We start from the raw sequence: 24,825 nt of genomic DNA, 5'->3' as shown, positions 1-24,825 counted from the left end.
CTGATGCGGGACTCTATCCCAGGACTCTGAGATCATGACCTGAGTTGAAGGCAGCAGCTTAACCCACTGAGCCACCCTGGTGCCCCTGCACTTTTTTTTTTAAAGCTAAAGTCTGGTGAGCTCTCCTGGCCCAGACTGTGATGTGTGTGAACCGGAGAGTGACTTTTGCCTGTTTGCCAGTAGCCGTTGAGCTTCGTTCCCGGCACCTTCCCTACATGAGTTACCAGAGATCAAAGCTGGAGTTTGCTGAGAAGAAGGACATGGTCTTGGGAAGAATGTCTATACATAGATGCGATGGGTTTCTAGAATCTGTAACTTGTACTTGGTGGTTTATAAAACAGCTTGCTCCTGTTTGAATGGGGCATAATGATGCCTAAAGACAGCGTATGAGATGAGCTTCATCAGTCATGGGATGTGGGGTGAGGGGCAATTTGTTCACTTAACCCTTTAATCATGTCCCCCCTCGGCCATGAGTCTTCCTTGGACAACTATAGCCACATGATTGTCCTTCCCTTGGAGCCCCGCCGGTCCCATGCCAGCATCACACGGTGGGGCCTTACTTGGGGGCTACCCTGTCTTGTGGGGATTGTGTGCGAGCTCATACAGGCCTCCCTCTCCCTTATTGTTGGGGCTCCCCAGCTGGGCCCATCACAGAGCCTGCTGCTGCAGAAGCCTTAGCAGAGGTCTGTGCAGAGGAGCAGGTAGGGGTGGGGGGTCTGAGTCTCCATTTCGCAGAAGAGGACCTTTGGGGCACAGAAACTAAGTGATCTGCTCCTGACTCCTCAGCTGTCAGGTGCTGGGCAAGGACCACAGCCAGTGTCCACAGCTTGTCTTTCAGGCTCACACACCCCCCGCCCCCACTGCTCCAGGTCCCGCTGGGCCAGGTGCCACCGGACACTGATCTTAGCCGCTCCAGCTTTCGGCCTGCCTGGCTGGCGGAGGCTGGGCAGCAGGCAGTGGACAGGTTTCCTAAGCTACGGCCTCCCCAAGACCTTGAGATCTGGGGCATGATCGTGTCAGAGCTTAGGTCCTTAGACTCCCTGTTCCTCTCAGTGACCAGCTTCCCCAGACTGGAGGTGGCCCACTGCCCAGACCAGCAAGCAGAGCAGCAGCATGATGGGGCTGGAATGCTGCCCTCGTCGGCACGTATCATGCCGGCAGACAGGCCTCAGAGGGATTCAGTACCCCCTGACCTGCCCCCCACTGCCCCATCGCTGTCTGGGCTGTCAAGTCATATGCTCTGCTTCCTCGTGTTTTGGTTCTGTTGTTTCCCTCCCCGCATGGTGGGCTCTCTGCTCCTTCAGCCCTTTTCCTGCACAGGGCTTCCCATAGGTGTGTGCAGAGGGCAGGCATACCCAAATCCCCTTTGCCGATGGCCTCTGTCTTGGGGTCTCAGCTCCACATCCCAGGGCTGGAAGGGCTACCGGCATCCCGGCTGTGGCCAGTGGTCAGGCCACAAGATGTGCAGAGCTGAACCCTCTCCTTCCAGGGTGGGGTAGCCAGGAACAACACTGGCGTGAAGGCCAGGAGCCAACTTGGGTTTGAATTTAACTCCTCGGTTGAAGGTAACTCCCTGATGGGCCTCTGCCGGAGGCAAGATGTCCCCCACAGTGGGCCGTGACATCTGGGTTTCAGTGGGCCTTTGGGGTATGCCAGTCCTTGTTCTCGGTGACGCTAACACTAATACACTGCTGTGCCAGACTAATGGACAGGTGACATTCCTGGGCTGGGGAGGAGGAGGAGGGCATCTTAGAGGCCTGTGGGCTATGAGTGGGCATGGCAGAGACCCTCAGCTGTCTCCCGCCTCCCTGACTGGCCTGACTGCTTTAGGTGCCCCAGATGGCTTGAGAGGGCTGCCTTGTGTGTGTCCTTCTTTGTGTCACATGACGTGTGTGATGGTATATGCACACGTGATCTGCGCCCACTGGCCCCTTTCCAACTGGAACAGTTCTTCCTGCTCCCAGGACAAAAACAACCTCAGGCCTTTTTCCCCTGAAAAGTTTGAGCTCCCTGTGTCCGGGAGCGAGCTCGCAGACAGAGCCAGAGGCAGCCTGCCTGTTCTGCAGGGTTGGTGGTGTCCCCAAGACCAGTCCCAGGGCCCTGCCTGCCCCCCGGCCCCGGCTTCCCTCTCTTTGCTGCACAGGGCAGGCACAGACGGAGACCAGATGGTGCAAGGAGCTGTCACAGACTGGGCCGGTCCTGGGTCCCTACTCTTGGCAGAGTAAGCTCTAGGGAGCTAGGCTGTTTAGGGCGAGGGAAGCTGTTTCCTGTGAGAGCTACCACCCTGTGATGTGGAGCACAGCCCCTTGGATTGCAGGGGAGAGGTCTAGGGAGTTGCTGCTATAGGAAATAGCCTTATTTCTTCCACCTAGTGGTGGTGTGGTCTCAGACAAGGCACCTGGCCTATGATCGTGCTGCTCACACGTGAGGAATTGTGGCTCTGCGTGTCCCAGGCTGGTGACTGCACCTCTGGCATGCCGGGGCCAGGAAGGCCCTCCCAGTGAACTGTGCCTCTCCTCTTTGCAGCTGGAGGACGCAGAGCGCTTTGCCATGATGGTGATCAACCTCGGGGAGGAAGCCGGGGAATTCCTTGCCAAGGGCTACCTGGCACTGGGCCTCACTTACAGCCTGCAGGCCACTGATGGTGAGTGCTGGGGCCTCAGAGCCTCTGCTTGGGGGGTCAGGCCTCTCAGGGGCCCCTCGGGCATCTCTTCCCACCAGTGCCCACCCCACCACCCAGCACATCTCCCTCGAGTACACACACACACACACACACTCACACACAACTCAGTCCCATTTCTACTCTTTTACCAGACTTCATCACTCTCACACATGCGTTTTTCATGGGCGCTTCCTTCCAGGCGTGGCCCCAGCCCCTTGGCAGAGCTGCTGCCCGCCTCTGGAACTCTCGGTGCTCGCAGTCTGTAATACGCTGCCCGCCTGGACCCCACGGGGTGTCTGAATTCTGCTTTGCTCTTACCTCAGCACTGCTGTGTCCCTCTGGGATCTTTTAAACCTCCCTTGACACGTGGGGCAGCGCTGGGTACACAGTCGGGCTTAATAAATACTTGTGTTTGGAGGACGGATTCGACTCTTGCTGCCCTGAGCCTGGCATTCTTTCCCGAACCCTGCCCGCTCAGCCACGTGTGCCCTCATCAGTGAGGCAGTCACCGACTTCTCTATGCTTGCAGGAAGGGGAGAGATGGTGTCCCATTCAGACTAAACGTGGAAGAGTAATCTGACCAGGGCTGGGCTGGGGCCTGGTTGACAGTCATTTTAAAGCTTACCAGGTGGTTCAGTGTGCACCTAAGGCTTCAAACGCCTGCCATTAAATTTTAACACTGAAATATTGTTAAAATGGTTACAAAAGCAGAGTCCTGTGAGTAAGGAAGCCCCCGGAAGCAGGCATCAGCCCCTGGAGGCTGTCTCTCAAGGGTTAGGTAGCAGAGAAGACAAAGAGGTGAAAGGAGCTGGTATGCTAAGGCACACACTGGGAAGCTGGGGCCAAGCGGACGCCCCACACCATCCCACAGAGACTGCTTGAATGCAAGCATTTGCTGGCCAGGGCTCACGTGCCCGGGATGGGGCAGAGCTGGTCTGGCAACCCCTCACAGCTCAATCTTTGTCTTCTCTTCTGCAGCGACTCTGAAATCCAAGCAAGACGAGTTGCACCGGAAAGCATTACAGACCCTGGACAGGTGAGGGGGGACCACCGGCCCAGCAGAGGCACCAGGTGGCACACTCACACGCTTTATCTCCCTGGACCCCTTGCTGGAGGCAGACTGAAGGTTTCAGGCCCCATTTTATTGACCAGGAAGCCAAGGCTCTGAGAGCTCATGTGGGAAGTGGGGACAGGCCTCTGGGGTGAGGTGGGGTGGGTGGGCTGAGCCCTCCAGTGATGGCAGACTGCCCCCAGACTCCTCCCCGCTGCAGCTCAGGGCTCTAACCCGGGAATCAGCCCATGACTGTTGTGAGAATTCTGTGAGATAGAGCTAGAGAAGCACCTCGCGAATGCACCTTAAGTGTAGCAGGGACTCAAAATTGGTGTTTGCCTCCTGCCAGCCCTTCACTGACTTGAGGGCTGTAAGGAGCCCCCATGCTGTCCTCACAGACATTTCCTGGCATCCAGGGTGCTGGAGGGAGGAAGGGAGGGGGATGCCAGAGAAACCCTTCCCCAGTACTGCTGTGAAAGATGCTAGCCTGTAGGCGGTGCTAGACATCTCGTGCTACCTTTATGGGAACATACTAGCACATCCAGCCCCACTCTGGCCTGGCCGCGTTGTTCCTGAACCCAGGGAGGTGACAGAGTCCCATCTGAGCCAATGCCTGTGGAGCTACCAGGGCCAGTTCTTCATTCCCCAGGCTTCTGTCCCAGAGAGGCCCTTCACAGCCTCTCCAACGGCAGGGCTGTTCCCTTCTGTCCTGCAGAGGAGAGGTCAGGCTCCAGGCTCTGTCTAAGGCCATCACAGGGCCTTGGCCAGCTCACTGGGAGCCTGCTGCCCACAGGCTGCCACCACCATTCTCCCCCACTGGGCAACCTCTGAGAACCCCTGACATTTCTCCCTGTAGAACACAGCCCAGGGCTGGCATGCTGGAGGCCCATGGCACACACAGGGTGCCCAGTCCTTGCTCGCTGACCTGTCACTCCTTCTCCCCATACAGAGCCCAGCAGCTGGCGCCCGGTGACCCCCAAGTCATCCTCTATGTCTCGCTGCAGCTGGCCCTTGTCCGCCAGGTGGGTTGTCGCAATTCCTAACTCCCAGGTCCCTGAGGGCTGTGGAGTTGCTCCTGCTACCACTGCTTTGCCCAGCCACGTGACCCTTTGCAAGGACTTGACCTCTCTGAATCCCTGTTTTCTCATCTGTTACATGAGTCCCTTCGCCCTGCATCTCTGAGGGACCCAGTGAGGATTAAGTCAGAAAATGTGGTAAAGCCCATGGGGCCACCCAGGAAGGGATTAATCTTGGCCCTCGAGGCCCCTTGAAGGGTTCGGTCTCCTTAGACATTGCTGAGTGACTGCAGGAAGCATTTAGGTCCTCACCTTCCACCAACCTTTCCCCACGAGGCTCCACTTCCAGGTCCGGGGTGAGGCTCTTGGTACCTCTCTGCCATTGTCCTCAAGGAGCAGCACTCTGCTCTGGTGCTCCGAAGAACACGGGTGCACATACCTGAGAGCTCTGTAGTTTTCACCCTCCATAAAAGCGCCGGTGCTTCTCTTGCCAGTCAAGTTCATGATAAGCCTCTGGATGAGAAGGCAGTGTATTACTGCTCTGAGGCTGCCTGGGCTCTGGGGACTTGAGGAGGGATAGGCACATCTCACACATGTGCAGAACTGGGCAGAATGTTCTCTCATGTCATCCTACCCTCTCAGCTCCTGGCACAGGCAGGACTGCCCTCCTCACTTTGTAGCTAAGAACGGCAGCTCAGAGAGGTCAACCGATGACTCTAGCGAAGAAGTGGCAGGGCCAGCTTCTATTTCCCCACCACCTCCCTGCCGACCCCAGAGCTGCAGCTCTTGCCAAGGTGGGCCTCTGAGCAGGAAGGGGCGTTTGAGTGCTGACCTCCATCCCTGCACGGACAGGTGCGGAGAGGCCCCCTCTGGCTCTGCACAAAGGGACCGGGCTGGCCTCCTTGGAGCCCCCACACCCACCCAGGTCCTCTGTGCTGCACCATGAACCTGCCTCTTTATTCCCAAGCCTGACCTGGGATGATAGCACCCTCTCGCCACAGTACTTTGGGCCATGTGTTCTTGTCAGAGCACTGCACCCAAGGCCCAGGGTCTCACTTGAGTCTGCTCTGCCCTCATTGGCCGGCACTAGCCCTGGAATCCTGGGGGGAGGTTGGGTGGAGAAGGTTGCTAAGCCCGCTGTCTTCTCGGGCAGATCTCCAGCGCCATGGAGCAGCTGCAGGAGGCCCTGAAAGTGTGCGGGGATGATGCCAATGCCCTCCACCTGCTGGCCCTCCTTTTCTCTGCCCAGAAGTACTACCAGCACGCCCTGGACGTCATCAACATGGCCATCACAGAGTACCCTGAGAACTTCAAGTGAGTTCCCTGTGGACACGGCTAGGGGCCGGCCTGCCGCAGACACTGGTGCCCGTGCGCGCCCCCACCCTGCCACATAGCCAGCCGGCGCACACTGATTAAGTGCCAACTGCATGCACAGCCCTTGGCTGGAGGATGGAGGGGGGCAGGCCCCATGGGGTCAGAGAAGGCTCTGTCATTCTGTGCCTGGAGACATGGGGGGAGGGTGGCGTGAGTGGTGAGCTCCATGCTACAGCCACAGGCTCTAGGGGGAACAGGGACCCCAGGGGAGACTGTGTTCACATGCACGTGCTGGAGCTGCTTCCACCTCGCCTTGGGCTCTGTGTTTGAGCCACACAGGGACACTGCTTGTGTAACCTAATCATAACCCTGGCCCAGCCAGTTCAGGGTGAGTTGCTCACTCTGGCTGGACTGGCAGAGGCCCAGTGAACCACCTCCCTGCCCCTAGGCAGGTCACAGACATTGGGAGAAAGGGGTTCCCTCCTTCCTGAGCAGTCCTGGCCTCTCCCTCCATCCTTGGCGCTCCATATCTGCCCCCCTCAACCAGGTCACACTGCCCAAGGGCCCCTCTCTTTGGAGCAGGGTTCACGATCATTTGGCCCAGGCCATGGTGGGTGTGGCAGGGTCAGACTTTCCTGCCCCCACCTAGACACAGAGGACCCACTGCCACCCAGTCAGGACACTGGGGAACAGAAGACATGCTGGGCCAGCTGTGGCAGGAAGGTGTGTGGCTCTGCAGGAGGAAGTAAGGAAGTCGGTCATCTTTTGTTTTCTGTTCTCTTCCCTAAGGCATGTGATACTGGGGACAATAGATCTTGTTCCCTTGATCCTGGGAGGCCAGGATGATGGGCGCTGGAGCATCCCTATTCCCACCATGTTCCCCCTTCAGGTCTATTTAGCACAGCCAAGGCTGTCTTGCTTTGGAGAGCAGAAAGAAGCGCAGTGCCAGCTCACTGGATGGGAGACTTACACTGGCAATGAAGACAGGCTCACAAAGAATCAGGGGAAACTGGTGGGTGCTGCAGCCATGTTAGCTGATAAAGGGAAGCCGCAGCTGACCCAGCCAAAGGAGGTTCCCTTCATGTGGGGGGCCTGGGCATCTCCTCTGTCCATCCCCAACTCACTGGCAGCAGAGCTGGCTTTCCTGGGCCTTTGGCCTCCTTCAGAGGATGCTATGGGTAGCTTTGCCTGCAAACCTTGCAGGATGACTTTGGCCTCACCAAGGCTCAAGAAGTGTGTTTTGGGAGCAGCAGGGAGCCCTTACGGTAAGCTCCCAGCGTGCCCCATTGAAGAGCAGCCCCAGTGCACAAAGCCAAGGGCGGGCGTTCCCCCTGCAGGTCAGCCCCACTGCTCCTAGTCCACACTGACCCTGTGCCCACTCTGACTCCTAACCCTTCCTGTCCTCCTGCCATCCTGTCTCCAGTGGGGCTCAGCTGCCCATGGGCCAGGAGTAAGAAGAGCTGCTGCGTGGCCAACTCTACAGAGCCCGTCCTTAGTGTTGAGGAGCTGGACCTGACCCTCAGCCTCAGCCCTGCATTTGGGAGATTACTGAAATTGAAAGTGAAATCCGTTCACTTGAAAAGGCAGATAGCTTAGGGAATACTAAAACACAGATAAAATAGTGTATGTGGCCAAGAGATGAGTTCCCTTGTCTCATTAATCCCAAGCACAGTACAGCATTACCTACTGTGTAGAAGTTTATTTTTTTACCTTCAGTGAAAATACACAAAGGACAAAGGCCCTCCTCTTCCAGTACCAATGACATCACTTTTTTCCAAGCTCCACTCTCATGAGCGTCAGGCAGAGTCTGACCCACTATCTGCTGCCAGCCATGCATGTGCTTGTGTGCGTGTGCGTGTGTGCACACAGGTGTGTGCATGTGTGTGTGTGTTTACTCCATTGTCGGTTAGGCTTGATGGAGACAAAAACTGTGCGGAGGAGAATTTTTTCTTTTTTAAAGATTTTATTTATTTGACAGAGAAATCACAAGTAGGCAGAGAGGCAGGCAGAGAGTTGGGGGGGTGTGTGGAGCAGCCTCCCCGCTGAGCGGAGAGCCCGATGCAGGGCTCCATCCCAGGACCCTGAGATCATGACCTGAGCCAAAGGCAGAGGCGTAACCCACTGAGCCACCCAGGTGCCCCTGCGGAGGAGAATCTTAGACTCCTAGAGTGGGAAGGGGTCCTGGCCCTGGCCCAGGTCAGAGTGTGTGTCATAAGAAAGAGTCCGGGCCTGGCATCTGACGTTGTTTAATGAGCAAGTCCTTTTCCCAAGTGCAGTGTTACCTGCCAGTGGAGGCTGGGAGCAGAGGGGGACAGAGCTGTCCTGAAGGAAGTGGCACAGGGAATTCTCTTACTGCCCACCTGGCCCTTCCTCAGGCCCCCAGTCCCCTAAGGGCCCTCCTGTTCCAGCATTTGGCATCTCGATGCAGTGTTTCTTCCCAGCTTTTGGGTTGAAGCTTTCTGCTGACAGAATCATGTCCCCTGGCCTAAGGTGGGGAGGCTAATGGCACTTTTTGAAAATCTGCTTGGAGCCCACGGTGTGTAGGGTGGGGAAGCTGGGTTTGGAGGGCAGCGTTCTGGCTCTCCCTCAACCCCTAGCCTACCTCAGGGGAGGCGCCTCCTGCCCCTGGGCTCTGGGGCTAGGTGAAGAAGCCCCTCTTCTCCCCAGTCTTTCACCCCCTCATCAGTAGTATGTATGCCCTGCCTTTCACGGGTGCTTCCCCCTTTCCCGCCCTCACCTTACTCAGGGGCCAACTCCCTCACCAGAGGCTTCACTCACTGAAAGTGTCGTCGCGGAGGGTGGGGAGACGTGGTCCTTGGGGAGGTTGGGGACTCCCGGTCATGAGGCCCATGGGTGTGCTTCTAGGCCACCAAGAATGCCTAGACCTGAACCGTAACAGTTGTGCCTATGCTACTGTGTCCAGGGAGATGGCTTTCACCAGATCATCTATGGGACCCTAAACCCAAAACAGGTGATAGGCCCCTCCCTGGCTCAGACTGTGTGCTTGGTTGATCTGTAGGATATCCATGCCACTCTGTGTCAGCTGTGTCCCTACTTCTGCTGGCAGAAGCCTTCTAAAGGGGTGGGTTCTGCATGAGAACAGAATGGCTCCATCCAGACACCACAAGGTCACTGCCAGGGCATCAGGAGCTCCGGCCATGGGGCTGGCAGTAGGGAGACCTCTCTGAGGTTCAAACCCAAGAAGGGAAAGTGTTTGAGTACCATCCCTAGGGTTCTTCTGGTTTATGTCACTGCAGAAAGGCCTGGGGACCCGAGCATCCCATTCTCTGAGGTGCCTTGCTCTGCAAAGCCTGCCCATGTGGGGACAGTAGGGATAGAGAAACAGGGGCAGACTCTTTATCTCGAAGCCACCATGAGTCCCTCCCTTGGAAGGTCATGAGGACCTCTGTCTTGATTGGAGCCAGCCCTAAAAGACTGCAAAACTAACTTTAAAAAAAAATATATATATATATATATATATATTTATATATGTCTTGTCTGTCCTCCTATATTGTGAGATAATACATTTCTGTTACCTTAAAAAAAAAAAACCCTTAAAAAAATACCTATATCTAGGAGGTTGGGAGTGGGTGTGGAAAATCCACAGGCCACAGAGCTCTGTTGGTGTGACCATAGAGCCTGACCACAGCTCTTTGTGAATAAGGCAGTTCCAGTCCCCACAGATGGGATGGCAGAGTACAGAAACCCGTGGATTAGCAGGAAATGTCATTGAGCCCATTACCGGCCAGGGATCACTGAAAAATGTCATTGCCCTTCCCTGGAGCCTGAGCTCTGCTCCTCCAGCTGCTCCCTGTGCCAAGAACAAGCTGCGTGTGGCCCCAGCTGTTGTCACAGCAGATAATTCACCTGCTGGTCCCGTCAATACCATGGCAGCAAAACAAACAACAAAAAAAAATCAAAACCCCTTTACCCTGGCCTCTGTGTCCCCAGTGAGGTCTCCATGTGAGAGCCTGAGCTCCGTATGCCACCGGGAGCCCCCCAAGGCTGCTCTAACGGGTTGAGGCTTTTCAGGGGCTCTTCTCTTCTGCAGAACCTGTGCGTGCGTTGGCTCCCAGAGGCTGTCTTAGTGAGGGAAGAGGCTGGCAGGCTAGTGTTGAGGGTGGAGGGAGCCAGGCACGGGGCATGGGAGTGCAGGGGGCAGGCCAGTGGGTGGAATGGAGCCCTTTCCATGCGAGCTTATCCCCACATGAGGGTCACAGTGGGTCATGCTGTCTGTCTCCTGTGCCACTTCCAGAAGCTTTCTCAAATACCAGACACGGACATCTGTCCTGCCTCCGAGTCCTGTGGTGAGACTCAGACAAAAAGAAGTCTTGCAGTCGGTTTAGAAGCATGTTCAAGGGCAGCGGGGTGTCTGGAAGGCAGCACACCCGCAGTGTGGGACCATAGCGTGGGACCGCTGTGGGCAGGGTGCTTGAAAGGCACTGAGCTGGAGGAGGGCGCCATTCCTGCCGGCCCAGGAGGCACAAGCCTAGGCAGGAAGCCCCGTGAGAGGTGTGGGAGCTCCTTAGCTGTGCCCAAGGGAGGCCACCATTCCTCCAGGCAGGCAGATGACTCCTGGAGAGAAACCCAGCCCTTGTGGAGCCGAACTTCGGAAAATCCCTTGCAATTCAGGGATTAGAAAACACAGCACAGAATACCTTGATTTCCATGCTGCAGGATGAACTTGAGTGAACGGAGCTTGGGCTTAAAAGGCAGAAGTTTAAAAGGCAGAAACGTGATGAAGCAGAGACTGATGTCCCCGTGGGGACAGTGTGAACCTGGCACCGGGCAACCAGACACCCTGCACAGCTTCCTGAAATCCTGCGGGCTTCCCACTAAGCCCTGGACACGTGTGCTGGCCGGCCTGCAGGGGGCCTCAGGGGGGCAGCAGACTCCCTATTTAGAGCTGGTTTCCAAGCCAGGCCCCACAGCGGAACGTGCGTGGTCTGGTCGTGTGCAAGCTCTGGGAGCCGCCTGCACAAGTCCCAGCACGGCAGCCGGAGGCAGCTGGGAGGCTCCGCCGGGGAGGGGCAGGAATATGGGGTCAAGGGGTACAGGCCACTGATAAGCATGGCTCCTGAAGCTGGGGCTCCAGGGGCACTGGTTTTAGGTAACAGATTCCTTGTGCTTTAGTCAGTGCGCTTGTAGTGAAGGTCACCATGGTAACCAAACAAAATTCCTCGGCTTCATGATGGGAGCTTTCCAATAACCAGCCTGTCAGTCACTGCCCCCACCCAGACCTGGCAGCCTGCCAGACTGGGTTTGAAAAACCCAGACCAGGGGTGGACTGGCGGGTGGCAGAGGAGGCACCGGGCAAGACCACCTCCTCCCACCCCACCCTTGGGGGGTCCCGTTAGGCCCTTTTGGGAGTTTCTGCCTAGGCCAGCCCAGGTTCCCGGGGGAATTAGAAGATCCTAGGGGAAGGTGTGTCAGAACCTGGGGGGGGATACCCCCCTTCTCTCAACGCAGGAATAATACGGCCCTCTCCACAAGCTGGAGCTCGCCCTGTGTAAACAAACTATCGGCACAGCCATCTCCCCCAGGAAACCTAGGCTGTTTTGGAAAATGTTTGAGCTGATAACTAGGCTAGCTGGGGCCAGACCTTGGCTGGTTCTGGTTGAGGCTAACTATGGCCTCAAGGGCACCTGTCTGATCTACCTGGGCTGCCTCACCTTCTTCTCAGGTTATTTCGATTGGTGCAATCCACTAGGCAGAAGGCTCAGAGTCCCGGGCCTGTGTTAACATTTCTGACTTAAACCCGCTGTGTTTATTGGATGGCTCTTATGAAGGACTTGTAATAGATCAAAAAGACACTTAAAATACCAACACTCCAGTGAAGGGGCTGGAATCAAAGGTATTAACACGAGCAGAGTTTATCGCTTTGCTGGATTCATTAAACTTTTCTGGCTAGCAGTGGGCACCCCCCTCTCCCCGCCCATGAGGACAAGAGCCAGGGGTTAAACTTGCAGGCCCTGTGGCTGAGGGAAGTGTTAAGCCAGGCATAATCACTGGCACCAGCACTTTCTTCCCCAAAGGTCAGTTCCTCATCAGCTAAGCTGCTTTGACATTCAGCATTTCCCTTTGCCCGTGGTTCTGTGCAGCCTCCTGTGATCTTGCTCTGTGGGACACTGCAGTCAGGGGCCTCGGTCTCCCGCCGCCAGTCTGCTTAGGCTTACACAGGAGGGTCCATGACCCAGGTTGTTTGATTTGGGGAAGAGAAGGAAAGGAGAGTATTATTTGCAGGTGGTTTGTTTGTTTGTTTTCCCCCCAAAAAAGAATTCTTAATTTGTTTTGAAGTGATTTTAGCTCCTTGTTTCCTGATGCTCACTCCCTGATCTCCCAGCCTACAACATTTGCTGGAGGCAGGCACTGTGGCCTAGCCCCAGGACAAAGCCTTTCTGCCCCAGGGGGAGAGGGTATTCTTGCCCCTGAGGCAGGGTTGGCCTCCCTTCTGCAGTGGGTGGTCTTTGGGTCCCCAGGGTCTGCTCACTGGGCAGAGGATAGAGACCTAGCCTGAGGTGTGTTTGCTTCTTGGTGATTTATACCGGACTGGGATCCTACCTTTCTTCTATCTAGGGGCCTTCTTTCTGGAAGTTCTTCCACTCCTGAATGGTCAGGGCAAGGCTCTGCAGGGTTTGGGTTCTTATCTGTTCAAGATCAGGCATTTGTGTTTGGAGAGTCATCTGGAGATAACTGGAGCTAGGCAGCAGCTGAGAGAAGCAGGGCCTGGAGGCCTGCTAGGTCAACCTTGGGTCAGTACAGATAAGAAGGCCTAGGTGCAGGCTTGCTCTCAGAAATGCCCTGAGGCTGTTCTCCCTGCAGGACCAGGGCTGTTGAAGCAAGGAGGGGCTCATTTCGGGAAGCACTAAGTTTGCTGGCTGTTGATGTTTAATACTTCAAAAGTAGTTCATCTTGAATGAATTAAGAGGAATTAACAGTATGAGCTTCAAAAGATGAGGGTCCGTAGGTCAGTTACTGCCCCAGACCCAAGAGGAAATCATTGGTTTTTAGGGCTAAGAGCTGTTGTCAGGGTCCCTTCCGTATTGGGGGTTAGTCTCTAGGAAGGTGAGAAGGCTGGGCTTCCTGCTGGCCCTCTGCCTTTCAGGGAGGTCACTCCTATTGGAGTTACTTTAAAATAATACCCTCAAAGAGCATGTGTCTGACTTCAACCAGTTATTTTCCCTGGTGGAGTCTCCCAGAGGCGTGGAATTTGGAGGAGTGTGTGCAATCTATGTTGCCCTGCACCCACCTGGCTTCCTGGGCCACTGGGTAGAGCCAGGTGTTGGAGCCAGGTGACTGCAGCCTGAATGGGGGTGGCGGGGGTGACTCCCACCAGACAGCCTGTCCCCATCCTGTCCTCCCGGTGGGGCCTCTGAGCGCACTCAGCTGGGCCTCCGGCCCGACCTCCAAGTCATCACCCCTGCTAGGCCAGCCTGCTAGTTCCATTTTGCCTAGAAGCCCCCCCACCCCTCACCCCTGTTGGTCAAAATGGAAAACTGAACTACTCAATTGAGTACTGGATTCTCTTCTGGGTTTGTTTCCTGATTGCCTTAGATATTCTGTTTGAACTTCCCCTTGTGGGTGGAAGCACTCTCCGGAGCAGACACTGTGGCCTGTGCTCTGCCCCCGCCTCCTCCCGTGGGGGCCCCTCTGCTGGAGACCCAGCATCCCCATTAGACCCTCAAATGGGTAGACCATGGGAGTGGTTTAGTCCGATGCTCTGGAGGGAAGGAGGGACCCCCACACAGCTGTTGACATCTTCCAGTCTTCGCTCCGCTTACCCTGTTTTCTTGTTCGGGGGTGTTTATTTTCTGCTCTTTACAGCCCTCCTACTTGAAAAAACTACTGGGAGAGCTAGATGGTATCTCAAGGTCAGACAGCTGGTACAGGGCAGAGAGCAGAGGCCAGAACCCAAGCCAGGTGGCGGGCTGGACAGCCCCAAGATGCTTGAACCCCACAAGCTTGGAGAATAATAATAGGAGAGTGGGGCATCCGCTTCGTGCTCTGTGGGAGGCTCTGAACTGCTCCACATGTGTTAAGTCCTGATCTCCTCAGGGACCCTGGGAGGATGAACAACCCCCATTATTCCCACTTTGAGGGCATAAGTATGCAGCTGTGTGGGATCGGGGCTGGGTCAGCCACAGCAGGTGGGGCAAACCTGGATGGAGCACTTCTGGAAGCACAAGCCCCCTACTGGGCCTTTCTGCAGTTTTTCCACAGAACAACCCCACCCCCACCCCCACCCCTGGGTGTACAGACACTATCCTTCCCATTTTAGGGATACAAAACTAAAGTTCTGAGAAGGTAAAAGGACTTGCTTTAGAAACCCGGTGGCTAGAGGGGAAACCAGGGTTTGAACTTGGGTCACCTCACGTGGAGCCTGCTTTTCAGTGCCGAGTCAGACGTGGGCCACGGAGGATGGGGCCCACTTCCTGTTTCCTCATGCGGTGTGCAGACTCTGGCCTCCCCGGCCGGGGACTTAGACTTTCCAGAGGCGTGGCCGCCTGACTCAAAGAATAGCCTGCTTTTTCACTCAATTATGTGTTTTCTGTAAAAATAGAACTCTTCATTAAAATAGCACGGCACAGCCATCAGCCGGAATTACTAATTACTGTCCTTTAAAGAGATAATTCCCCCTTCTGTGCATTTGCCACACCTGCTGCCATCCCCTCCCCCACTGTGGAGAGGGCTCCCACGATGACCAGTGGCATGAGCCAGTGGCATGGGGTTGATGGGACCAGGAAGAATGGACAGTGCCATGGGACACTGCAGCCTCTCTTGGACTTCTCTGATCCCAGGAACGCCCACAGCTCCCCAGGCCTCTTTGAGCCCTTGTGGCTTGAACTCCTTCTGTTATTCAACAAAGATTTGTTGAGTGACATCAGGTCTGTCGATATGAAGATAAGAAAGACGTGGTCCCTGCCAGGCACAGAGTCTGCTAGGGAAGACTGGCAGTGATGGCATGAGCTGAGGAGACCTATCTTGTGGGGTGGCTATGTGCCAGCCACATAGCTTTTTCTTTCTTTTTTTTTTTTTTTTTTTTAAGATTTTATTTATTTGACAGAGAGATAGAAAGCACAAATAAGCAGAGCAGCAGGCAGAGGGAGAGAGAGAATCAGGCGCTCTACTGTGCAGGGAGCCCAATGCGGGGCTTGATCCCAGGACCAGGGAATCATGACCTGAGCCGAAGGCAGCTGCTTAACCAACTGACCCACCCAGGTACCTCAGGGCTGCCTTTATAGGGCTCTGTTGTCCTTGGTCGTCCCAGCAAGCCTTCCTGGGTGGTGCCGTTACTGTCCCGGAGAGGTGAAGGCACCTGCTAGGAAGGGGCCTGGGCGTGCACCTGCTTTGTCTGGTGCCCACGGCTGTTTCAGTATGATGTGCTCTTGTGTGCTGGGGAGTGAGCCACGGGCAAGAGGTGGGCCCTTCAGCTAGACAGCTGTGGCCGTGCTCAGGCGCTTATTGTACGTGCTGAGTGATTTTATAGGGAGCTGTTTAAAGGAACCGGAAAGGGAAAATATGGACTGATGGTGCTTACAGCCCAGGTCCTTCCTGCAGCTGCCTGTGCTCTGCACGTACTCCCCTACCACTGGGAGCAGGGTGCTGGGGGGAGTAGCCGGTGGGGGACACAAAGGAGAGACTGATCCAAGGCTCCTGGAAAAGGAGAATGGACAAGATAACCTCTGACCCCAGGACAGGGCTTGCTTAGCTCAAGCCGTCCTCACAAAAATATCCTGTTTACAAAATAATTCTTTTAAAAAATATTTTCTTTGGAAGGGCTCATGTTCACCCACTTTTGAGGAGGCTCACCCTAAGATATCTCTATGGCAGTAGGAAAAAATGATTTGTCTGAGCCTCAGATGGGAATGGCTCCAAATCTTAATCCTTTTAACAAATAATTAGCAGGCTGATCCTACCCCAGGAACAGGGGCCAGGCAGGGCCCAGGAAGTGAGGGAGTAAGCGGCAGATGCCAGGCTAACCGTGCCTCCCCCCAAAACTTCCTCCAGCAGCCCCTGGCCTGAGCGGCTGGGCAGGTGGGCAAAGATGTCCTCTGGGAACACCCAGAGACACCGGCCTCCCTGGTCTGCATCTTCCTCTCAAGGAAAAGGGCTGGCCCAGAGGCAGACAGACGCTGGCAAGGCTGAGATGCCTCATGGTCCAGCAGGGGCTGGCCCTATCCATGCTGGTCGAGTGCCTGTCTGTACCCCCAGCTGCGGGACGGTGCAGGTGACACGGGAGGTGGCCGGTCCCCGCCTTGAGCAGAGCACGACGGTAGAGGTGTGTGTGGTGGGGACACCCTTAGACACTGCCTAAGGGATCCCCAAGCCTGGCCACATGAGGTGGCCAGTGTGGACCTCCAAGCTCTGGTGGCATTCTTAGGGAAGGTGTGAGCTCCTGGAGAGTGGCCTTGTGGCCTCCCTGGGCCTCCCTACAAGGACCAGGGCACACATGCTGCTTGGATTGGGCTGTGGATCCAGGACCCAGGAATCCTTCCCATAGCCCTCCCCCATGGGGTGGGACAGAACCCATGGTGTGTTTACATGGACTCTTGCTCCTTCCCCTTCCCCAGAGAGCACACTCACTTTCACATCTGCCTTCCGATGCAAGGCGTGGGAAGGGCCTTCAGTCCTGTAAGACCTCGGGTTTATTCCGCTTGGGCCTATACTGCTTAACAAACAGGAAAGTGCTTGCAAGAGGGGTTTCAGCCGCAGCTGCTTCACCTGGACCTGCTGGGCTGGGCCTCCGTCCATACCTTCCCATCCCTTTCCTTTCTGACACACTTCTGAAGTCCCAGGATCCACACAGAGGACCACCTGCCTTGCCAAACAGGCCACGGAGGCTTTCTGAGAGCCTTCCAGGGCACGAGGCCTGGAACCCACCCCTCTGGGTCTGTGAGGCCCGTGGCTTGGGGGCGGGGGTCCCTGCCCCCAGCCACAGGGCTGGCCTGTGCTTGAGGACTGGGTGCAGCTGTGTTTCTCAGTGGCCGCATAGAGATTACTGCAGTTCCTCTGGTGGGAGATGTCACTCCTGTGTCACTGGAACCCGTGACGTGTCCTGCTGGGTGACAGTGGAGCTGGGACTTCCGTTTGGGTTTCTCACCCCCGGTCCAGTGTGTGTCTGCTCTGAACGACATTGCCGTGTGGGGTCAGCAGTATGGCCGCTCCTCTCCCAGGGTGGCTCCCGTCGGGGAGCGGTCAGGGGGCCCACAGATGCCCATGTTCTAGGTCTTCCTGTGTCAGGGCCACTGCTTGGTGGGACTTCCGGCTCTGCCTGGGTGACTGTCCTCCAGGTGGAAGACCCTGAGTCCTCTAAGAAGCCAGATGGCTTCATGTCCCATCCAGGCCCCGTTAAAACCCAGCTTCTAGACAGCTGAGAACAGACTCAGCCAGCATGTTGCTTGCTGTGAGGCACCATAGCCTGCTCTGCAGTGATGAGGCATTGAGCAAACAGAGTCCTCCCCTCCTTCCTAAGCAGGACCCAGCCATGGGACGTGGTGGTGCCAGAAATCAGCTCTGATTTAACACAGATCACGAGACCCTGAATGTGCTGGTTGTAACGACCCAACTCCCCCCACAACTAAGTAGACACTGCTCAGCTCTGTGTCAGGCACTGGAGAGGCAGGGAGGACCGTGCTGCGGCGGGAAGCAGGGCCCTGGACGATGAGTCCTTGCCCCCCTGGGGGGGATGCGTGGCAGGACACAGGACAGGATAGACAATGGTTTTACCATCTGTAGGCATGACTGGCTATAGACCATTTCTAGATTATCTGAATTTAAAAACGCTCGATAGGAATGTGTCTTTGAACTCAGAAGCCTATGTGGCAAAAAAAAGATAAGCATATATAAATAGATAATGTGTATAAATAGATAATATCTAGAGGTATGGATTGTGTAATTAAGTGCTAAGGAAAGACTCCTGAATATTCAGAGAAGGGCAGGGGTGGTCATGCTGCAGCTTCTCTGAGGAGGGCTAGAACCACCGAATTAAAATAGTGGGCTTTTGCAGAGTCTCAGAATCCTTTCTTCCGGTGATGTTTTGGATCCATTTGGTATATGAAACAGGCCTGCCAGAGGCTGGACTGGCTGAAGGGGTGGGGAGCCCAGGCTTGCCCTTCATATCCCCTGGCCCCCATCGCCAGCAGCTTCCCTGAAGCCCTGCCTGGAAGCACTGTTTTCCATGAACCTCCAATGTGTGCTGGAAAGTGTTGCCCACCAGCCACAGTAACACACCAGCACTCACAGGCTTCTCTGACTGTCGTGGGAAGAACCAGGCCCCCCCATGCATCCTGGCATACAGGATAGGGAGGGTGTCCTGTACCGCGACAGAGGAGTGGAGGGAGCCCAACGATGAATTAGAGGCATGCCGCCAGGTGTGCAGATGACGAAGTACAACACAGTGAAGAGTATCCTGGAGGGGCATGTGTACGGCCGCCATGGGGACACACAGGTAGTCCGAGGGTGACCTCTGCTTAGGAGCTGGCCGGCAGTTGGAGGGAAGGGGTGAGTCCCAACAATGGCGATGATGTGCAGAAGGGCACAGATGAGTCCAGGAGCTTGTCCCCCAATTCAGGTTGTTGCTAATACCCGTAGGAGCAGCACACGGGCGCCCCAGGAGGAGCGGCAGGAATGGAAGGTCGCAGTGCAAAGGCACTTGAATTGATGTCTCGGACAGTCTGGGTAGGGTTCTTTGTTGAGGAAGATCCCTCTTGGCAGTGCTCAGCTGTGAGACTAAGGAAATCTCAGGAGCTAATCTGGAGCCTCCAGGATCCAGGATCCGGGAGGGAAGGATCCGACCAGAGGGTAACTGACTGTTGGAGCGCTTGCCCCAGCCCAGAAAGGATGTGGTTTGGTTGAGAAATTCCGTGCTAGGTCACTCATGCTGAAGGAATGTCAGCAGCCACGAGGATAACAGCCTGTGTTGGTAGAAGTCTCCGTCTGCCAGCTCAGCTTGCAGTCACTTATGTTCTAGGCACATGGTGTGGTCCGGTCTGCCACTCACACTGGCCCTCGGGGACACAGGAGGGGGAAGGGGCCGAGCAGAGAGGAGCTGAGGAGGAGCCATCGCAGGGGAAGGCTTCCGGGCTGGTGTGCCCAGGGAACTGTCCCGGGAGCCAGCCTAGCCCAGCCCCGAGTGGCCCTGCCTGGATGTTCTTTTCTTGAGCGTGGATGTGTCCTGAGTCTGCAGGAAGGGGTTTTCACTCCTCATGGACAGCTGCTCCAGCCTCTGGCTCCTGCCCCTTCCCAACCCACCCCACCTCACCCTACCCCACCCTCCTTTTCATCACAGGCCAGCCCCAGCAGGATCTCTGATCTCTACCTTCCCTGCACTGAGTCTGAACTACCTGATTATCTGGGCACCGTGTCATCTTTAGCACCAATATATTACCTTGAAGGCGGAACTGTGTCTTCTACTCCAGATTCCTAAAGCGGAGGCGCCTAATACTTGCAGAATCCGGGAAGGGAGAGTAGGGATGGCAAGGCTGGTTCTCATTGCACTAGGATGCAGAGACCACATTCCTGCCCGGGCCTGTGCAGTCCATGCGGTGGGGACCACGCTTTCTGCCCTCAGGGCCTTGTAAGCCAGCCAGTTAGCAGATTTTCTAAGAAGGGCACAAGGCAACCTCAGCGTCTGGGAAGGTGGAATTTAAGGTCAGACTTGAGAAGGGACGAACATGGAGAGGTGAGACTGGAAAGCAGTGGGAGGATGGGGATGCTCCGAGTAAGGGAGAAGATCAGAGTGGCAAGCTCCCAGGCGGAGGCTGGCCTCCCCATCCGGTGCCTGCAGCCTCAGATCACAGGAAGCACACTCAGCCGCTGCGAGGGCCTGCATGCCAGCCTCAGATGGGCCGGCAGAAGCAGCGGGCAGTGATCAAGTACAGGGCCTGACAGTCATGTGCATTTGTCCAACAGCGATGCCAGGATGAAAAGGGCCTCACTGCTCCCCACCCGGTGAGAACCAGAGTCACAGCCTTGTTTGGGTCTCAGTGGCTCAGCCAAGTTCACATGCTGCCCAGGCAGCTGGTGTGCATCAGGGTGGCTGGCAGGACGCACGGTATAAAGAATCCAGGACTTCCACTGCCGTTAGTAAATGGCCACTGCCTTGAATTTCCTAACCCCAGCTGCCTTGACCCACCCTCCCCTGGGACTCGAGGACTCCCTGACAACTGAAGGGCCAACACCTGGCATGCAGGATGCCCAGACCCTCTGCCCTGGTTCTGAGGAGCAGTGTTCTGATGGTCTCTGCTGTGTCCAGGGCAGAGGGAGGAAGCAGTTGGCCTCCCTCCTGTGGTCTGCCTTCTGGTGGGGCCAGCCCCTTCCCTCTCCTCCCAGCCCCCATCAGGGCCACATCCCCACATCACACACCATCCTGACCTCAGAAGACTCCCAGTTTTCAAGTTGAAAGAGGTTCTGAAGTGGTTCTCTTGCTTTGCAGAGTGGCTGTGTTCTAAACGACAACCAGATAGGATCTGGTGGCACTTTAAGCCTATTGCACATATAAGGGGAGCTGGCTATTTTAGGAAATCCAGTGAAGGATTCTTTGATAAAGTAGCACATGACTAATGACTGTCCTCATGTATCCAGGGTCAGCAAACAGTCTGCACTTCAAGTGAGATGTTAACTGAGCACTTACTGTGTGCTGGCAAGGTCTAAAGCAGAATTCTGCCTTTTAGGGGCCCTTTCTTTGCCAGTTCCTTGCTTAGCTTCATTTCTTGATTAAGAGTTGCCTTCTGGGACTGTCTCTTGTATATGGGGGCCACTGGGGAGCGTGTAAATACAAGGATGGCCACACAGTCATTGAGGACAGTGCATGCTGTGGGTGTGGGTAGGAGGAACAAATGAGACTCGTAGCCACACTTGACAGTGCTTCAGAGGCTGGTCAGGAGGGTCTGGGATGGGGGCCAAGTGGATGTGGGGGACCGGCAGAGTGATGGGGCAGAATGCCTTGGGGTCCTAGCCTGGAGAAAAGTCAGGGGCAAGGGAGCCCTTGCAGCAGCGTGCTAACTGCTGCCATCCCTCCCTGCAGCCTGATGTTCACCAAGGTGAAGCTGGAGCAGGTGCTGAAAGGCCCGGAGGAAGCCCTCGTGACCTGCAGACAGATGCTGCGGCTGTGGCAGACCCTGTACAACTTCTCCCAGATGGGGTGAGTGGCCGACATCGTCTCCGGGGTTGCCCATGGTGTGGATGGCCACATTGGCGGGCGGTGGTTGCCAAGGCAACAACCCACAGCTGAGTGGCTGTGATGCCTGGGGTGGTGACAGTATTTGAATCAGAGTCTGCTCCTTACTGCTCCTGGGGCCTTTCATATCCAAAGGCTAATTTTAACCTTTTTGACAGTCCTCTGCAAGGACAGAAAGAACCATCTCAGGAAGCGGAAGTTCAGAGGAGTAAGAAGAAGTCATTACTGAGCGTCTGGGCCGGGCTCTGGGATGGTTGCTCCTATCTTAAACACTGTCAGATCTTAGCCTCAGCCCAGGAGGGAAACTGAGAGTCCAAGACCCTTCTAGAATTTTCCAGAGTCACTCACCTGCTTCATGGTAGTGCTGGGGCTTGAACCTGGGTACTCTGAGTCCCAGCCATCCTGAGCCCAGCGCTTCTTCCTGGCTCCATTTGGAAGCTAGAAGAGGAGGGGGAAGCTGAGTTCCTGAAGGGCCTGCTCCACCCACCCTCCCCAACTCATACACCGGCTCCACACATCCTGTCTCCTACCATAGCGCCCAGCCTGGGCTCTAGGTTTTTCCTGGGTCAGAGTAGGCACTCTAGTCCAGGTTGAAGCTGCTGAAAGTCTTTGCTCCAATCCCCTCAGACACTGTGCAGCCCAAAGCAAAAAAAGGGCTTTGTGCCAGGCCCATGCACATAGTCCTCCTGTCCTCTGGTGCTGACTCCCTTCCCTTCCCTGAAATTGCTAGCTGTGTCCTCTCCCGGAAGACCCCCTCTGACAGATGTGTTTGCATTTTCACAGGGACCAGAAGGCTTTCGCAGTCCCCCAGAGGCATGTGTCTCTAATGGTGAAATTTACAGAGGGGGCCCCAGGCTAATCCAGGGGGGTTAAAGCAATCCCTGGGCAAAGTAGGGTCTGCCTCTCTTTGAAGGCCTTTGAAAGGCCTGGGAGATTCCAGGGCAGAGCAGGACCCAGTGAGTAGAAGCTGCCAGAAGGAGGCTCTGGGGTGAGGGACTTTCCAGAAAGGGAATGGGGAGCTTTCTGGCAGCTGGGTGATGTGGGGATGAGGCCCAGACTCTGGTGTGAGGGGACCTGCCCTGAGAGGCCCCTTGCACAGCTAGCTGCTCACTGGCAGCAGCTACGTTGGCAGGTCAGCAGTCCGGCTCCCCTTACAAAGAGGAGCTGTCCTTGAAGGCGGCAGGGACTCCCCATCGGCTGGGTGGCTGGTTACCTGCCCATCCAGGAGGCCTTGGTGGGGTCCCCCCGAGCTGTGTTCTGCCTCCAGGCATAGGGGCCCCCTCCAGGCAGCAGATCTGTGGGGCTGCCCCATGTTCTCACAGGGGCTGGGGCTGTAGGATCACACTGGGGTCGCTTTATATCACCACCCACACACTGGTCTCTGATATGAGGGCCCAGTGGAGCTCCTCCTAGGTTCCCCAGGCACCTCTTTCGGGGAACCTCCTGCAGTTCCCCACTCAGGTCAGGTAGGACTCAGGCAGGCCAGCTCTCTGTAGTCACATTGCTAGGACCAGAGGGCGGGATCCTGTACCCTTCCTGGCTTTCCCCAGAATAGGGAGCATGCTTTCTGAACCTGGAGCCACAGAGCAGAAACTAGAACTTGTGAAATCTGGTTTGGGGCAGCTGAGGACAGAGGCCAGAATCCACAGCCTGAAGGTCTGGCCTACCTGTCCAACCCAGGTGCCCTCCTTCTCTGCTCCACCCTGGCCAGCTCACACCCCTCAGGCCCCGCTCAGATGCCTTCTTTCTCGGAGCCTGCAGTCACCCAGCCTCTGACCCTTTTATCTCAATGCTCTTGGACTAGGTCTTTCTAAGTGTTAATCGTGGACGCTCCCTCCTGCCTGGCCGCCAGGTTCTTTAGAGCAGGAGCGATGCTATATCTTGGCCTAGACCCAGGTGGCAAAAGGTCCCTGAGATGGGCTGTTTCTGGAGCCCTTGGAGTGTCCCCATCAGGGGCTGGGAGAGCAGGTGGGACAAGAGGCTGTGGGTGCCTGGCACCTGCCTCTGTCGCCTCCCACACTCCTCACGGAAACCTCGTGAGACCGACCTCCCCCGCTGATTACTGCACACACTAAGCAAAATGAGAAAACTAAGACTCAGAAGGGCTAAGTAGCTTTGCTGAGGGTCCCACAGCTGAGGAGGGGTGGCCTGTGTTTCTGGCTCCTCGGCACCACATTCAAGTGCCTCCGGGAGTGGAAGAGGATGGGGAGGAAAGGCCCCAACTGGGACCCACTGTGTTTTGTGGGTGGTCTCCTCTAATGTCCACACAATGGCTGTGCACCAGCAGGCCCAAGTTCAGGCCAGCATGAGCCCGAGTTTAAATGGCAGGCACGGGGCCCTGGCATTCTTGCTGGGACCAACGTCTGGGCGCCCCAGTGGAGGGAAGAAGCCTCTGGCCCCAGGACTTGGTTTGCCTTCTCTCCTGCCATTTTCACCTTGGCCTTTCTCCAAGCTTTTCCCAGGCAGCAGGTTCAAGGGCGACCCCAGAACTGGGCAGAGCGCCTGGCGGCAATGGGCACAATAGGCTGTGCTACCTTTCTGAGCTGGCAGCTCCCCGACCTTCCAGTCTGAGAAAAGAGGAGCCTCTCTATGGTGTGGGAGCTTTGAGGACCTGGGGAATTGGGGGCAGGGGAGATGACCATGCTTGTGTACCTGGCTCTTCTGGGCATGGGGTGAGGAACACCTTCCTTCCCTGGGATGTGGGCTGGGGGCATTTCTGGTAGCCCATGAAGACCAGGCTTTCCTTGGGAGACAGACCTTGGTGCCTGCTCTGTGCCTGGCATTCTGCTAGACACTGTGAAAGCAGCAGGAGGTAGCAGAGACCTCCTGCTGGCCTGGGGCGCTTCTAGCATCACACACTTCAGAGGAGGGAGAATTTCGAACGTGCTGCTGGCAGCATGCTGATGGAGTGCAAGGGAGGAAGGGCACGGGAGCCACAGAGGGCTTTCTGGATGGATGAAGGGCACTGGGCTGAGTTGTAAATTATGGAGGGTTTTGGGTGGATCAGAAGAACAGCGAGAACATTCTTGGTGGCAGCAGCATGAGCAAATGTTAGCCGTGGGGATGAAATGTGGTAGCATTGAGGAACAGCGGGGAGACTGATGACCCCACAGGCACATGTTGGCAGCGTGTGTGTGTGTGTGTGTGTGTGTGTGTGTAGATGTGCTGAGGATTCACAGCATGTCAGTGTAGCTACTAGAGTGACCCAGATTCTAGAACCCCACACCTGAGCTCTGATCTGTTCTGCCACTCTGGTGGTCCTTTCTAATGGTCCCGCTTTGACTCAGTTCCCTGCCCTGAACTCAGCCTCAGAGTTGGCCTGGCACAAGGCTCCCTTATTCTTCCTGCCAGCCCTCCACCTCACCAGGGCCTGGCCTTCCCTTGCCTTTCAGAGGCCTGGAAAAGGATGGGAGCCTCGGCGAGGGCATCACCCTGAAGAAGCAGAGCGGCATGCACCTGACTCTGCCCGACGCCCATGATGCAGACTCCGGTAAGAACGTGCCTGTGGGCGGACGGCTGTCTATGTGGGTTCATGGCTCACTCTCGGCCCGAGCACAAGTGGGGAGAGTGGCATCGCCCCGCCTGGCCAAACCCACCCTGCTCC

At 56.1% G+C, this 24,825-nt stretch overlaps 1 protein-coding gene across 5 annotated transcripts in view; it reads left to right on the top strand.

Moving 5' to 3' along the window:
- Positions 1-24,825, top strand: part of TTC7A (tetratricopeptide repeat domain 7A) — a 114,324-nt gene that overhangs the window by 66,299 nt on the left and 23,200 nt on the right. For all 5 annotated transcript variants that reach the window (XM_045077730.1, XM_004753007.2, XM_045077729.1 and 2 more), the window contains 6 exons: positions 2,527-2,644; positions 3,641-3,698; positions 4,663-4,735; positions 5,883-6,043; positions 21,069-21,185; positions 24,614-24,711. In XM_045077730.1, coding sequence (XP_044933665.1) covers positions 2,527-2,644; positions 3,641-3,698; positions 4,663-4,735; positions 5,883-6,043; positions 21,069-21,185; positions 24,614-24,711 — 625 coding nt within the window. The remainder of the gene's footprint in view (positions 1-2,526; positions 2,645-3,640; positions 3,699-4,662; positions 4,736-5,882; positions 6,044-21,068; positions 21,186-24,613; positions 24,712-24,825) is intronic.

The sequence above is a fragment of the Mustela putorius genome, unplaced genomic scaffold (genome assembly GCF_011764305.1).
Source record: "Mustela putorius furo isolate JIRA1106 unplaced genomic scaffold, ASM1176430v1.1 tig00000224_pilon_pilon_pilon, whole genome shotgun sequence".
NCBI classification, from domain to species: Eukaryota; Metazoa; Chordata; class Mammalia; order Carnivora; family Mustelidae; genus Mustela; species Mustela putorius.
This window is presented reverse-complemented; position numbering and strand designations above follow the sequence as displayed.